At 33.5% G+C, this 16,414-nt stretch overlaps 1 protein-coding gene and 1 pseudogene across 1 annotated transcript in view; one reads left to right on the top strand and one right to left on the bottom strand.

The window, feature by feature from the left end:
• Positions 1 to 16,414, top strand: part of Nup35 (nucleoporin 35) — a 46,488-nt gene that overhangs the window by 26,178 nt on the left and 3,896 nt on the right. Inside the window, exons 5-6 of the mRNA XM_027943992.2 lie at positions 13,615 to 13,756; positions 16,250 to 16,319. Coding sequence (XP_027799793.1) covers positions 13,615 to 13,756; positions 16,250 to 16,319 — 212 coding nt within the window. The remainder of the gene's footprint in view (positions 1 to 13,614; positions 13,757 to 16,249; positions 16,320 to 16,414) is intronic.
• On the bottom strand, positions 5,337 to 5,433 carry LOC114099638 (U6 spliceosomal RNA; annotated as a pseudogene).

Genomic DNA, 16,414 nt, shown 5'->3' with positions numbered 1-16,414 from the left:
GGGGAAAGGTGTGTTACAGGTCCTGGAAGGTCATTGAAACATCTGATTTTTTTACCCAGAAAAGTTGGACAACAATTAGAAGGAGATTGCTGCTGTGGGAAGAGTAGTTTGGGGACTGAGGGTTAAAGTCAAAACAGAGATAGTATCAGAAACTACAGCAGTAATTCAAGAGATGATGACATTAAAAAAAAAGGAGGAGAACATTATAACAAAACAGGTGGAATTTAAGAAACAGTAGTAAGACAATAGATTTAAAATCAAATCAACAGTTAACCTTGCATAAATGCTCCAGTTAAATGGCAGATTGTTAGAATTGATAACCAGAATCATTTCCCACTATAAGTTGGGTCTTTGGTTTGGTTCTCCAAGTCCAGGTTTCTTTAAATAGTCTGAGAGACCTCACTGGAAATGTCCTTAAAGACTAGATTTCTTCTAACAGTGTACTGAAAGCTTGCTAGTGTCTTTTTTTTATTTTAAACATTCCTCTATCCAGTTCCTGATACTAAAGCCACATTTACATTTTTTAGGTCCCTTTTAACAGCAGCACTTGGCTTGTGCTAAGATCTGTAGTCATTTTCTATTACTGCCGTAACAAATTACCAAGAACCTAGTGGCTTAAACCAACACAACTTTATTATTTCACAATTTCTATAGGTCAGATGTCCAGGTACTGCTTGGGTTTTGGCTTGTAGCTCAGGTGTCAGGATGGTGGTTATTTAGTTTAGAAGTTCTGGGGATGAATCTTCTTAAAAAAACTCATTGAGGGTATTGGCAGAAATCAGTTCCATATGGTGACTGTCACCTCATTCCTTAACTTGTTCTCTTCTTCATCTTCAAAGGCAGCAGTTGCAGATCGTGTCCTTTTTTATGCTTCATATTTCTCAGACTTGACTTTTCTGCCTTCTATCACTGTTAAGGGCTCATTTGATTACACTGGACCAATGGAATAATCTAGGATAATTTTTTAGTTTAAGATCCACTGATATTAATATTATTCCATCTGTAAAGTCCCATACTAGTGTTTAATTGAATTTCTTGTCAGCCAGATCCAGGGATACAAATTTGGAGCATCTTAATAAATCTGTCTACTGTGTACAGGTGGCCCTCTGTATTTGTATGTTCAGCTAACCACAGATTGAAAATACTTGGGGCAAAAATTGCATCTGTACTGAACGTGTATGGATTTTTTTGGTTATTATTCCCTATTCAATACACTGTAATAACAATTTATGTAACATTTATATTGTATTAGTTATAAGAAATTTAGAGATGATTTAGATTGTTATGGGAGATTTCGTTTAGTCTTTCTGTAAATACTACACCATTTTATATGAGGGTCTTGGCATTTTGGAATTCTTGGGAGTGTCATGGGACTAATTCTCCTCTGATACTGAAGGATTAGTATGTATTGTGATCAGAATTCTAGAATGTCATCTCAGCCTTTTCAACTACATAATTGAGGTGGAATTAGTTCCAGTCTTAGCCTTAACTTGATAAAACTCCTGTAACAAGTAGGTAGGTAACAGTGTGTTATTATATACACAGAGACTATTCAGTTGTTTAATGGATTCATAAGTAATCCTAGGGCCATTGGAAATGGAAAAGCATTGTATCAGTTCATGTTTTTTTTTTATTGCCAGTAACAATACTGCAAAGTAAATAAGTTAGCAGTTTATTTTGGCTCACAATTTTGGTCCAGTGTTATACATTTTATGTTTAAAGGCTCTGTTTACTGAAAAATAAATTTTCTTATTGTTGTCAAGTAGAAGAACACAGGATTAAAGTTAAATATCTTTTTGTTAACTTTTTTCCTAATGCTTCTGTGAGTTTTTTTTATAACTATAGAAATCATTTAGGAAAGTACACAAACTGTGCTAGGAAAAGTATACCTGTCATAAATTGGCCACTGGGAGCCACTGCTGCTTCTACTTTGAATTTAAGGGATTTGTGTATAGAAAATCTTAACAGGACATAAATGAAAAAGTATTTTTGTAAAGATCTGACAGATGTGAGACTAAAGCTAGATATAGGAAAGGGGCATTGACTTGAGAAAATTGAGGGGAAAAACCTAGTGTTCACTTAGCTTTTTTTAGTTCCTAATATTTAGTGTTAAATAAGTGAGAGTTTCTTATATAATTTATAAATTTTAGCTTTCTGAGATTGGTAGCTTTTATGAAGATATTTCCTGGGATACAATGGCATGAGTGTTACTTGTTTTTTTTTTTTTTTGTATCCAATAAGGAGTTTTTTTTTTTTCCTTTAAAATCTGTAACTCATGTTAAGATCTCTTTTAGGATCTTAATTTTGGAAAACTTTTTGGCATTTGACAAAATAAGAAATTGGAATTGAAGAATGTTGTAGATTCTTTTTACCATGGTCTTTTATTTCCCCTGGTAAAGAAGATTGAATATGTTTGCTCCATTTTCTCCATTCTCTCCCTTATTTTTCTTTTACTGCAATTAAATTTTCCTCTGCCACTGCCGTTGCCTCCTCAATTTTTTTTATAAGTTCTTTTCCTTATTTATTAGCTCTGTGAACTGTCTTCCTAAATAATACACCATTTATTAATGAACTAGAATCTTTGTCTTAGCATATTGATAACAGGTTAAATATCTTATTAACTGATATAGCACTTTCTGGCTTCTTTCTTTCTTTCTTTGCTGAATCTTGAGGTCTGATAGTGTTCCCAGAAGTGGGGAGAAAAGAGACTCTTTGATCTAGTTTAGCTGTCCTATGTTCTGGAAAGCTCTTTTTTCTTTGGTTCTTACATTTCTTCATTATTAGATTATCAATTCCTTCAGGACAGAAAATCTTTCTATATCCAGAGATGAGTATAAGGGGACTTTAATAAATGTTCATTAACTGAATATGTTGATGGATATAGCTTGTAGTGAATTGCATCGTGGCCCCCAAAACAATATGTCCATGTCATAATCCCTGGAACCTGTGACTTACTATATGCGCCCTCAAAATATGAGTAAGGATCTTGAGAGGAGGTGTGAACAAGAAGAGTTCAAGTGTTGAGATGGCTGTGGCGTGAGGGTAGGGTTGGGGTGGTGATTGTTGATTACTTTGGGTAGTCCCTAAATCCAGTCCTTTAAAGATAGAGGCAGGGAGAAATTTGACACAAAGGAAGGGAAGAAAATACAGAGAGAAAGGTGATTTGAAGGCTGAAGCAGAAATTAAAATATTGTCAAAGTATATAAGCAGTCACCAGAAACTAGACACGAGCAATGGATTTTCCTGTAGAATCTCCACAAGGTGGCCACCTTTGTATGCCCACTACTGATCTTGGACTTGTGGCTTCCAGAATTGTGAGAGGTAAATTAATGTTCTAAGCCATCCAGTTTGTGCTAACTTGTTAACAGCATCCATAGGTAACTAATACATATAGTATTTGGAGGCAATTGTGTCCTAATACCAATATCTCTTACCGAATAAGAGGATTGGGATATTTGTGTCCAGTTTGTGTCCATTTTTTTCTTTAATAATACCAAGTAAACACTGACTTTATTAGTTTTTTTATTGCTGCTAAACCATATTGTCACAAATTTGTGACTTAACTCAAATTGATTTTGTTAATGGTTGTGGAGGTCATATGCTCAAGATACATCTTGGTGGGCTAAATGAAGTCATTGGTAGGGATTTATTCTTTCCTGGGAAGGTCTAGAAGAGAATCTGTGTGTGTGGGTGTGTGTGTGCACGCATGCTTCTAGAGGCTGCCTATTTCTTCACAGCCAGCCTCAACTAGTGATCCTTTCCTCTTATATCATTCTTTCTTTTTCTTTCCCAATTAAGGACCCTTGTAATTTTATTGGGCCTACTCTGATAATCCAGGATAATCTCATTTTTAATTTATTTATTCTTATGCCATTAACTATGGTGTCATTTAGTGGTCTCCATTTATCCTGAAAGGGATTATATTTATGTTTTAGTAAAAATAATGATAGTTTTTAAAAAATCACATAGTATTTAAATACTTAAAATGAAATATAGCAGTTTTTTTTTTTTTTTTTAATTGTTGATGGTACTGTGGATTGAACTCTGGGCCTCACACATATTAAACAAGTGCTCTACCACTGAATCATGTTCCTAGTAAAATATTGCAATGTAGCAGTCTTTTGACTTATTCATCAGGAATCTAAATGAGGTGCTGTATCAGTTTTCTGTTGCCTCTGTAACAAACTACTACAAATCTATTGGCTTTAAACAACTTAAATTTATTCTCTTATAGTTCTGAAAGTTAAAAGAACAAAATCAGTATCACTGGCCTAAATTCAAGGTGTTTGTAAGATTGGTTTCTTCTGGAATAGGGAAAATTGGCTTCTGTGGATTTTATCACCTTCCAGCTGTTTTCTTCAGTTTTTGATCCACTCGTCCATTTTGAAGGTATAGCATTCCAATCTCTGTTTCCATCATGACATCACCTTCCACTATAGTAAAATCTACTTCCCTGTAGTAAAATCTACTTCTGCCTCCCTCTAATAAGGATACTTGTTAGTCTACCTGAATAATCCTGGGTAGTTTCTCTACCTCAAGATTTGTTGTCATAGCTGCAAAATTCATTTCTCCATAAAAAGTAGCATTCATAGGTTTTAGGGATTAGGACACGGTCATCTTAGAGGGCTATTGTTTAGCTAGCTACATAGGTTACATAGATAATTCTCGATCTTCACATTTGTTAAGTTTTTTTTTCAAACATAAATAATGATATTCTATTTTATGCCCCCATATGAACATAGTTATATATAACTATGTAAATAGAGTTCAGTGCTGAGCTAATTAATAAATTATGATTTGTCCTTTTTGTAAAACTTGATTTTCCAATAGTTAATTATCGACTTATTTTCTCCATTAATCTAATTTTCTGTGTGCCATTTGCTCCCTTTAAGCAAACATTCTGTTGCTATGGTACATATCTATTTATAGAAGCCTCACACAGTTTCAAGTACGTTTTTCTTTGAGAACTTCTCTCAGCCTGTCTTTTGATGGCTTCCTGTTTCAGTATGGTGTGCAACTATCATCATCCTAGGAAATGCCTCAGTTTCTAGTATTGAGCCTTTTCCGTGGTAGCATATCTTTTTCTTTTCTTACATACTTGTGAAGAACATATTTGAGCAACTTTCCCAGAAAGCTTTCATCAGAAGTAAAATTTAAGACTTCATAGTGGAAATGCATTTTTAATTTCTTCATATTTGGTTGGTTGGGTATAACATTTTAGATTGGAATTTCACAGGTGTTGTTCCATTGTTTTCTATCTCCCAGTGTTTCATGGAAGTCATTTGTGGTGACAGTTCTTGAGAATTTGTGGCCTGTTTTTAAATTTTTTTATCTTTTAAAATATGGAATGCTTCATATCATCCTTGTGCAGGGGCCATGCTAATCTTCTCTATATTGCTCCAATTTTAGTGTATGTTCTGCTGAAGCGAGAACATGTGGCCTGTTTTGGGAAAAATTTATGATCTCTCTATGGTTTGTGTTCTCAATTTCACAAATGTGTACTGGTGTGGGACTTTTTCATTTGTTTTGCTAGACACATCAAGTTCTGGGAACTTTCCTGTATTATTTGTTTGATAATTGCTTTCTCTGTTCTTTCTTTCTGGAATTCCATTTGTTTATGTGTTAGATCACTGCAGAGATTTGTAATTTTCTACTTTTTCTCCCTTATATTGTCACTTATAGCTGTATTTTACTTTCTCAGATTTTCTGAATAAGTTTTTTCTTTTGCCTGTCATTTCAATTCCAAGAATCTTATTTTTGTTGTTGTTGTTGTTTGTAGAATGCACTTAGAAATGTAGCATCCTCTTCTTCCTGTAAAATGTCTTAGCAATGAGGTTAATAGTGGTCTTTTTATTTCTGCTCTTATTATCTGTTTCTTTTTTTTCCTTGGTTTTTCTATTCTCCCTCCCCCTCAATTGTTGTTGGACAATGCAATTTATTGAATGAGGCATAAAAAGCTACTTGGAATTTTTTTTGTGTGTGTAGAGTTCAACATTGGCTGGGGTGGAGGGAAGAATTGATGGAGAGAAGCTGTTTTGCTTCTTATTTAGCTTCACTGTAAGAAAAATGGATATTAAGCTGATTTTTATTTTTAGTTGGGAGAACCTAATTCTACCCTGTATAATTATTTTTCCTCATACAATTTTCAAAAGAATCCTTTAAGAGCCTTAAAGCTGCTGTTCTTGGGGGATTGGGATGTGTGGCTCAAGTGGTAGCGCGCTCGTCTCGCATGCGTGAGGCACTGGGTTCAATCCTCAGCACCACATGAAAATAAAATAAAGATATTGTGTCCATCTGAATCTAAAAAATAAATATATATTTTAAAAAGCTGCTGTTTTGAATACATACAGGGACAAGTCTCTTATTCCAGTGTGCAGATTTTTCACTTGATCTCCTTACAGTTGTTCTGTGTTTTTGAGCTGTTTTTTTTTGGGGGGGGGTGGGGGGAGGATGACGAAATCCTTGTTCTCTTGGGGATGGAGTGGAAGAGTGACAGTTATCTGGTTACCTAAGGATTAGGAGAGGTCTGGTATCTAATCTTTTATTGTACACAATTTTCTTTGACTTTTAGCATTCTTTCACCTGTGGTCTCCAAAATTTGAGACTTCCTTGAATGATTATCATTAGTGTCTGGAGGTACGAGTGGTGAATACAGGTGTTCAATTCATCATGCTTTTTTATTTGTTTGGTATTGGGGATTGAACCCGGAGGCACTTTACTGCTGAGCTACCTCCATAGTCCTTTTTATTTTTTATTTTAAGGCAGGGTCTTACTAAGTTGTTGAGGGTCCCTGAGTTGCTGAGGCTGTTCTCAAACTTGCTATCCTCCTCCTGCCTTAGACTCCCGAGTTGCTGGGATTACAGGCATGCACTACCGCACCTGATTTCAATTCTCCGTGCTTAGTTGGATGTTGTATCCGTTCTTCAGTTTACTCTTTGGGTACAGTGAATTGTCAAATTGCAGAGTCTGAAGAAAGAGTCCCAACAAGATTATTCTTACTGCAGACATCAGTTGCAAGTTTGGGGGGAGGTCCCTAGGGCTACCCTCACTTCAGACTGACTATAAATTTGGGGGTCCCAAGACTACTGTAAAGTTTATATTTAACTATAAAGACTCAAAGAACCTATTGAAAGGTTCTGATAATCATAGTTCTATTACAACAAAAGGATACAGATTAGTACCAGCCAAAGGAACACATATAGGGCATAGTCTGGGAAGGTTCCATGTGTGAAGCTTCCCTCACATTGTCCTCAGGGAGATGTATTTTCCTATCGTTCATGTATGGTAGTGTCTAGAATATAACTAAGTAGGGAAGTTTATTGGTACTTCTGTGTCCAGAGATTCTATTAAAGTTTCATTACATGGACATGATTAAACCATTGATCAAATGGTTGAGCTCAATCTTCAGTCCCTTTCTTATTCTCAGAGGAGGAATGATATGTGACTCAAAGCTCTTTCTGGAGTGACCAACTCCTCCTACTCAGAGTCACCTGGTGAGCATAAACTATCAGGTCTAGCTTGAGAAGCTCATCATGAATTACAAAGACCCTCCTAATGCTCCGGAAATTCCCAGGGTTCAGAGGTTACTTCTAAGGAACCAGAGGAATACCAGAGCTCACACTGGGCAGAGGCCAAATTCTTCATGATGAGAAGGTAACATAATTGCCAGAAAACTTTTTGTCCAACATTTGTTTGCCATGTCTGTTTAAAATTTACCATTCTTTTTATCTTTTGTTTTCATTTATGTTAGGTCTATTTTGGAACAATTGAATCTGTTCTTTAATTGAAGACATTTTCATAAAGGGTAATAAGGTCTTTTGCCCTCTGTTTTAATCTGATTTTATGACGAATGTTTGAATAGTGATTTACCAAGGGAGACAATTACAGTCCAATCTAATGTGATTTGATAGGTGTACTTTATTTTCATCTTATAAAGCATAGCATGTGGGTACCAGAAGCCTGATTTAAAGGAAGTGAAATCAGTGAAGCAATTAAACATTAACCAGGTGGGGGGCAATTATGCTAAACTTATGTAAATAACTTTAGATTAGGTATAAGTAATTATATTTTTTAGAGTAGTTGACAGGGCAAAAATTAGATTGCTTATTCATTTGAGACTTAATTTTGATTTGTCTTCCTTTTAAAGGTCATAATGGTTGTCTCAGTTTGAGCCTTCATTTAATTTCTTGCTTGAAGGTTATTACATGATGTAGCATAACTAAATTGTACCTTCTTAATGGTAATTCAGGACATTTAAAAATTGTATTGGCTTCATATTTTATACCAAAGTGTATCTTTGATTTGTTAAAGACATATCTTTATAGTAAGAACTGAATTTAGTTAAGGGCAGCTTTTGAATAAGTATGTGCTTCTGCTTGGTTCCTAAAGAGATACTTGATTATTAATTGATAAGCACATATATTTATTTTAGAGCATTATAGTTATACTTAGTAGTCAAGTTTATTTTGACAAAATCATACATGCATAGAATTTGATTTAATCCATTTCAGTCCCTGTTCTACCTCCTTTTCCTCCCTTCCCCATTCCTCCATTCTCCTTCCTCTACTTGACTGATCTTCCTTTTGTTCATTTATTTATTTTTGATTGGTGATAAGCGGATAGTCTTAAAACATAACATTTGTCAAAGTGGGATGTTTCGTTTTAAATCAACCTATTTTAGAAATACGTTGCAACTATTAGAAACATTTGTGGTGATGAGGATGAATAATTGTTAAATATATTATTATAGCATTTATGTATTTTAGGATTTCTTCAAATTACTTGAAAAAAATTTTTTTTTTTTTAAAAAATGTATAAGCTCAGTTGTGAAAGTCAGTTAATTTTGGAAGACCTTTGTGTAATATGTTGGGATTCTGTCCTCTTTTGCATACCTTTTCTCTGGAGTTAGCATTTGTTGTATACCTTCAATTGCTTAAGTGCTCTTACAAAATATTTGAATGTTGACTTTTCGAACTTTCTGACTGATATATTTTTTTTTTACTTTGCTACTTGACTGCTGTTTGAACAAGAACATGTGGGTAGTCTTGAGTGTCCTTCCTTTTTTCTGTAGGATCTAGACAATATTCATTGTCCACCATGGTCCAAAAACTTTAAATGGAAAATTTTAGAAATAAACAATTCACAAGTTTTAAATTGCATGCCATTCTGAATAGTGTGATGAAATCTTCCACTGTCTTCCAGCATCCTTCCTGGAATCATCTCTTTGTTCAGCATATCCCATGCTAACTTTGTCACTTTTCAGATCTTCTGTTATTATATGATAGTACTTGTATTCAGATAATCCCTAGATCCTTTACTAATGACCCCCAAAATGCTGGCAATATGGGTGTCCCAAAGAGAAGGCAGAACATGCTTTCTTTAAGTGAAAAGGTCAAGTTCTTAATTTTGTAAAAAAGAAGAAGAAAAAAAAGTTGCACTGAAGTTGCTAAGATCTATTCTTAGAATGAATCCTCTATTGAATAGAAATATGAAGAATTTGTGGTTGAAAGAAGACAAAGGAAACTTTTGTTAGTTTTGCTGTTACGTGTCAAACTCCATAATTACTACCACAGTTCAGAATAAGTGTTAAGATGGAAAAGAAAATAAAATTGAGGTTTCTTACTGTTCATGGTTTCAGGTATCCCCTTCGGGGAGGTGGGTGGATGGGTCTTGGAACACATACCACAGTTTATTTTGGTAGTTTCAGTTAGAGTAGTTCTGAATTCTAAATTTGAGACCAAAGTCTAGACACTTATCATATAGCATAAAGAGTTAAGATTTTTGAAATTCTTAAAAAAAATTTTTTTGTAGTTGTAAATGGACAGCCTGCCTTTATTTTGTTTATTTTTATGTGATGCTAAGAATTGAACCCAGTGCCTCACATTTGCTAGGCAAGCACTCTGCCACTGACCCCCAGCCCCAGATTTTCAGAATTCTTAAATGACCATATATTTTCCTTTTCAGTTAGAATTACATTGTAGTTTTTGTTTGATAACTTTAAAAAAAAATTTTTGACCAGATTATGGTTTTGTTTTGACATTGTTTGGAGGCAAGTAATGGACATCATTTCTAGAAGTCTTTTATATTTGCACTTTTAAAGCAAAATAATAATTTATATTCAGGCCATCTGTTGTTAAAATAGTTAATGTTCGTGAAGTTCCTGTCTATCTACTATCCTATTTTATTCTGGGTGTAACAGGAAAGTCTTGTTATAGGTTTGTTATCGCTATAATGACTCATGGAAAGAAACAGTATATGAACCTTTTAAAAAATGTATGATATATACACCTGTGCCTTGTGTTCTGTACATGCAAAGTGGAGATGTTAAGTTCTATTTTATAGAATTTGCTGTTGTAAAGAAATATGAGTACATGTAAATCACCTGAAGTGTATCACTTTGTGTATAGCATAAGTGCTCAATACATGGTAGAATTCTTTATTGTTCATGTTTTTTATAATTGTTGTTATGTTGTAATATTTGGGAAATGAGGCCCAATAACTTGATCTACATATGACATTTAACTAATAGAATTGCAAGGTGAACTGATTACAAAATTTACTCATGTGAATCATGTTCCTGGCCCTGTAGAATTTACAGTCTTAAAAGTTGAATACCAGGCCTGGGGTTGTGACTTAGCAGTAGAGTGCTCACCTAGAATGTGTGAAGTGCTAGGTTCAATCTTTGGCACCACATAAAAATAAATAAAATAAAGGTATTGTGTCTGACTACAACTAATTTTTTTTTTTTTTTAAAGTTGGAATACCAAGAGCTTTTCTCCTTCCAAATTATAGCTATCAGTGTTTGCTGTGTTAAAAATTAAAATCACAGGGCCAGGGTACCTATGGCCACCTTGCATACAGACTGAGAGAGATCCTAGAATACTTGATAGTCTGGGAGAAATCCAGCTTCAGCCATCATTACTGTTAATGGTATTTAATGAAAATGCACTGTCAACAATTACAAGGTTTGTGCTGTGCAGTGAAGAAAGATAATATGTTGCTCTGCTACCAAATTGGTCATGAATTTTATCACTGAATAAAGATGCAAGTTAAACTTCAAGATTGTTCATCTTAGTCTTCTGGCAGAAAAATCATGAAATTAATTGTTTTCATTGATTTGCTGGATTTATCCTTTAACCTAGATTCTGAGAAGTGTAAAAGGATATTTTGTTCCATCAAAGAAAAGAAGCCATTGAATTTTTTTTTTTTTTTTTTGGCTTGTCGTCTTCTGGATTTTGTACAGTAAAAGGGCTGTGTGTTCTGAGGCATGTGTGATGATGACATTTCTCAGATCAGCACCCTTTTTAGCATTCTGCTCCGGACTTGCTGGACTTGGGGCCGACTTATGACTGCAGCTGGGCTTGTTATCCACCAAATAGCTTGCAATTGATGTCTTTTCCATCAATACCAACATATGATGTGGGTTACTATATGGTAGAGTGGGCTGGGATAGCCAGGGACATTGGGTAAGATAGGTGCACATGAATGTAACTTTTTCAGATAATAATAAAAAGAAGTCCTTGTAACATAAAAAAAGAAGACAAAAATTTAAAATGTGTTAATTCACTTAAAAATAATAAATTTGTTTCACAGAAACAAATAATTTTTTTTTTCTTTAAAAAAACCTGGGGATTGAACCCAGGGGTGCTTAACAACTGAGCCACATCCCTAGCCTTGTTAATTTTTTATTTTGAGACATGGTCTCACTAAGTTCCTTATGGCCTTGCTAAGTTGCTGAAGCTGGTTTAGAATATGTGATCCTCCTGCCTCTGCCTCCGGAGTTGCTGGGATTATAGGAGTGTGCTTCCAGGCCTTGCTCAAATAATTTTTTTTTGTAAGTGAAAACTGTTTCCTAAGAGAAAATTTTTTCATGATAACACATTGTTTCATGCTTCTAAAATCTTAATGTTTGGCTTCATAAAATATAATTGGGTTCTTGTGAATCTGCCTCTGCATTCAACCTAAATCCATGCATACACATCAGTTACCTCTGGAAAAGTCCATTGAATACTTTTGAGAGTGAGTATGAAAAGGCAAAATTAAATTATTAAGAAAATAATTTTGACTTGGCTGATCTCATGATAGGGCTTGGGGGAGTCCTGTGTATCTGTATCACACTTGTAAGTACTGCTGCTATAATAAATACAAGTATTAACTAGATTACTGCCTAAGATTAGTCTCATGCTTTAGATTGCCTAGATAGCATATATTTAATATTACCCTATTTTCTAATAGCTTAAATAGAACTCCTATTAGGACCTACTTTACAGGATTATTAGAATTAAATACAGTTTTAAAGAATGATATGATAATAAGTACTTAATAAAACACTGTTTGCTTACTTCAAAAATTTAGTCCTGTTATGTCATCCTTGTTCATAATTTTTCATTGATTTCCTTACAGTGACTTGTTAAGGGTGTGTTTTTTTTTTTTTTTTTTGTTATGCTCTGGTGTGTTGTTACATTCTGCTCTCATCTACTCACCCTGATCCTAAATACCCCTGAATCTCTGTGTGAATAGTGGCCTTCTTCCTATTTTTATCCAACGCAAGTGATGGCCTTTCTCAGGGCCTTTGCACTTGTCTATTTTCTCCACCTCATATTCACTTTTTCAGATATTGATATATTTTGTTCCCTGTCTCCTTTAACTTTTTCCTTTAGTGTCATCTCCGTGAAGTTTCTCTCTCTCTCTCTCTCTCTCTCTCTCTGTGTGTGTGTATGTGGCCCTTCCACAGAGTTAATCCCTATCTCTTTGATGATAATGTTAATGATATCTCTATAGGACTTTATGTTTTCTAACACACTAGGTATTTTCTTATCTTTCTTCCTCTAGAATTTAGGCTCCATTAGAGATGGTTTTGTTTTGTTTGTATAACTTGTTCACTGCTGTATCCTCAATACCTAGAATAAAGCTTGGTATATATTAAGTGCTAAAAAATATTGCTGCTATAAAAATGAAAGAAAATAGTCTGCTTCTTAGAAATACATAGTCCTAACTGGACAGTACCTCTGAGATAAAATAAACATATAAAGTATTTGGCATGGCATGTTGGACACATGGAAATACTCATTAAATGGTAGATGTTACTGAATAATAAGGAACATAAGATTAAATCTCTTAGGCATAGTTAATGGCTGTTGGACTAAATAAAAATGCATTTACATTTTAGGGATTGGGCAAATACTGTTGAGGGACACACTAGAAAAATAAACTTGGAAATATATTTTGGAGAGTAAGATATTTGGATTTTGTTCTGTAGGAGCTGTTGAATATTTCTAAGGCAGAAGAACTGTAGTGAAAGTGGTAGGTTTGGAGGTTAATTAAACAGAAGTTCTTGAGGTTGACTGAGTGATTTTTCTCAGTTTTAATCGGAGATTAATACAATATTTAACAAATTTTTATTAAATAATAAAGCATTTGCAAAATTATAAACTATGCTCAATTATTGTCTCGTGTGGTAATATGAAATTACCATTTGATTATAGTTGTATGTTTTGGAAAGTTTATATAATTGTTGGCTTTTAATATACTTTTTCATTTAAAATTAAGATGTTTGCTTTAAAATAAATGAAGGTGCTTAAATTGGCAACTAATTTACTAAATATACTAATGTAGGGCAAAGTATGTTTAGTCCAGCAAGTATAGGTCAACCACGGAAGACAACACTATCTCCTGCCCAGTTGGATCCTTTTTATACTCAAGGAGATTCTCTGACTTCAGAAGATCACCTCGATGACACTTGGGTGACAGTGTTTGGGTAAGCTTTTGTCTTTAAAAAAACAACAACAAAAAAAAACCCCATCCCAACATTTGACCAAGAATATCATCAAATGGCAAAAAAATAGAACTGCATAGCAAATATTCACTGCATAGCAAATATTTAGATTCTATAGTTGTTAACAGTTAGCTGTGTTTGCTTTATCTATTATCTATTTGTCAGTCATCTTTTTATGTTGATATATTTCATAGTAAGTTGCAGATATCAGGTAATATCACTCTGACACTTCAGTTTGCATATCATTAACTAGCAATTCAAGGTTTGTAGTTTTTAAAAATCATTTATCTGTGTATGTATCTCTTCCCAAATTATTTTCTCTTAGGCATAGTTAATGACTGTTGGACTAGGGTTGCCCCTTTAGATCTTAGGAGGTCTCTCTCCATTTTTTAGTGTCTCTCTCTCTGCTTCTAGTAGTCTTAGCAATTTTGAAATAATAATCGAGCTGCATTTGTGTACATTCAGTATGTCACAGAGATCATACTTTCTAGTTACAGAAGTTTGAATATTAGAGAGGATTATAGTTCTAGATGCATTTCTAATTGATTTTTATAGCCAAAAAATACTTTAAGGAACCTTAGAGATCATAATGTGTAATCCTTTATTTTAGAGTTTAGGAAACTGAGGTATAGATAGAAAAAAGTAGTTTGTTCAGAGGTTCTCATCTAGTTAATTGCAAAGCTTGGCAAAAACTCAAGGTCTTTTGATTTTTAAGTTGATACATATACTATTAGGTAAGGTTTATTTCTGAACCCATGGTTTGTCATACCTGATGTTACTAAAGATATTTTGGGAGTAAAAAAATATAAAAATAACACATGAGATCCTCAAGGAAGAACAGTGCACAGAAAGTGTTTAGTGGATTCTATGTATTTAATTTAAAATTTTAAAAATTCAAAAGGTATATAAAAATGAATGAGGAATAGCTTTCCATCCAGCTTTTATTCCCAGCTACAATTTTTTTTTAAAGTTTTTTTTTTTTGTAGTTGTGTATGGATAGAATGTCTTCATTTGTTTATTTTTATGTGGTGCTAAGGATTGAACCCAGTGCTTTGCATGTGCTAGGCAAATGCTCTGCCACTGAGCTACAGCCCCAACCCCTACAATTTGTTTTTAAGGCATTGAATGTCACCTGTTTTTTTTTTGGTGTGTCTCTGTTTGTGTGTATACACACATATCTGTCCATCTATCTGTCCTTTCAGTGTGATTCTATGTGGTACTGATTTTGTTTGGACAAAAAGCAGGGTCATTGGTTCTTCTGATAAATTATGCTTAGTTCTGTATCCATAGCATTAGGGATGGCTTCTTGATTTTTTTTTTTAATGTTTAAAATTTTATATTCTCATAAAATAGTTGCATGTTTTTGAACATGGATGTCCACTTCTAAGTTTGTTTTTTTTTTTGGACTCAATAGTAATTGTGTCACTTTAAAATTCCCAGTAATTGGATACATTTTTGAAGTGCTTATATTCATTTTTATATAAGTAAACTAAAGTAAAATCCTAGTTCTTAAAAAAGTGAATATTTTCTCACATAAATTTTAATGTGTTTAAGTTTTCATTTATTTTTGTGACCCATTTTTTTTTTTTTTTTTTAGAGTTCTAAACCAAGCTCTAGACTAACTTAAGTTAGTGGGTAAAAAATCTGATAGATGTTTCTGTAGTACTGATAGCTATTTCTGTTTTGAATAATTACAGTTTTCAAATAGAAAACAACTTTATTGTTTGGAGTATAAAAGTAATAATATTTCATTGTAGAATATTCAGACCATAAATAAAGATAAAATACTTTATAAAGACGAAAGTAAAAATCAGTTTTCCCAAAGATATGACTATTAAGATTTTTTTTCAATAAAAGTAACTTTTATTATTATGTTTTTATGCCTTTATACATGTACTTTGTTTTGCATTATTCTTAATACACATATATACTACAATTTTTCATATCTCTGTACACAAAGTATGTTGACGACTATTAAGATTTTGATTACCATCTTTTTAAATGATTCTGTATCACTGATATTAGTGCTGAATTTTATTTTTGTTTTGGGAGAACTTTTAGGTGGTACTAATTTCAGAAGATATGACTATATAAAATACTTTTGCTTCTAATAACTGTAGTATACATAAATATTTATAAAGACACAAATGCCATAAAATAAATTGAATATAGAACTGCAGTTTTGTAACAGTTTTTGAAAAGTGTGATAATGCCTTTGAGAATGGGAATGTTAGGTTTGTCAGAGAATGTGGAGATGGAGATGAGCTAAATTAAAACTAACATTAAGGTGTTTGCTTTTGGGTGACTGTTACTAGAGTTGTCCCATATAGGAGAAAACAGGCTGATTAGGGAGCTCTTGTTAATGTTGTAGACAGTTGGAAGGATAATTTGTCCTGAGACACTTGTAACTTTGTAATTTGCATTTGTATTGATAGTGGAAGTTAACTGTTCTGTCTGGACAACTGTTTTTTTCAGGTTTCCGCAAGCATCTGCTTCCTATATATTATTACAGTTTGCACAGTATGGAAATATCTTAAAACATGTGGTAAGGCTTCCATTTTTTTTTTCAATTCAAGAATTTTGGCTAAGTAAAGAGAAACCATGAATTGAGGGAAATTGCTTCTGAATTTTAATTTGTCT

This window comes from Marmota flaviventris, chromosome 11 (genome assembly GCF_047511675.1).
Source record: "Marmota flaviventris isolate mMarFla1 chromosome 11, mMarFla1.hap1, whole genome shotgun sequence".
Taxonomy (NCBI): Eukaryota; Metazoa; Chordata; class Mammalia; order Rodentia; family Sciuridae; genus Marmota; species Marmota flaviventris.
Note: the sequence above shows the minus strand (reverse complement) of the source record. Positions and strands in the feature narration are given on the sequence as shown.